Below are 218 nucleotides of genomic sequence, written 5' to 3' on the forward strand. Positions count from 1 at the left end.
ACTGGTGAGGGGGAAGCGGGTGCCCGGCGCAGCGTTTTCCGAGATGTCCATGTCCACTTGGTCAGAGGGGAACGCTGGTGCGTTGTCGTTCAAGTCCTGGATCTCCACCTTGATCATACAGATCTCCTGGTCGTTGGCGAAAACCTCGAGGGACAGCTGGCACTTGGCGCTGCGCCGGCACAGCGCTTCGCGGTCGATGCGCTGCTTGGTGTAGAGTA

At 60.6% G+C, this 218-nt stretch overlaps 1 protein-coding gene across 1 annotated transcript in view; it reads right to left on the reverse strand.

The window, feature by feature from the left end:
- LOC104278539 (protocadherin-17-like) overlaps positions 1-213 on the reverse strand; it is a gene marked incomplete at both ends in the record, with an annotated part of 27,293 nt that extends 27,080 nt beyond the window's left edge. The window contains 1 exon segment of the mRNA XM_009875548.1: positions 3-213. Within this exon segment, the coding sequence (XP_009873850.1) occupies positions 3-213 (211 nt within the window).
- Positions 214-218: the final 5 nt, after the last annotated feature.

Source organism: Apaloderma vittatum, unplaced genomic scaffold (genome assembly GCF_000703405.1).
Source record: "Apaloderma vittatum isolate BGI_N311 unplaced genomic scaffold, ASM70340v1 scaffold12498, whole genome shotgun sequence".
Classification (NCBI taxonomy): Eukaryota; Metazoa; Chordata; class Aves; order Trogoniformes; family Trogonidae; genus Apaloderma; species Apaloderma vittatum.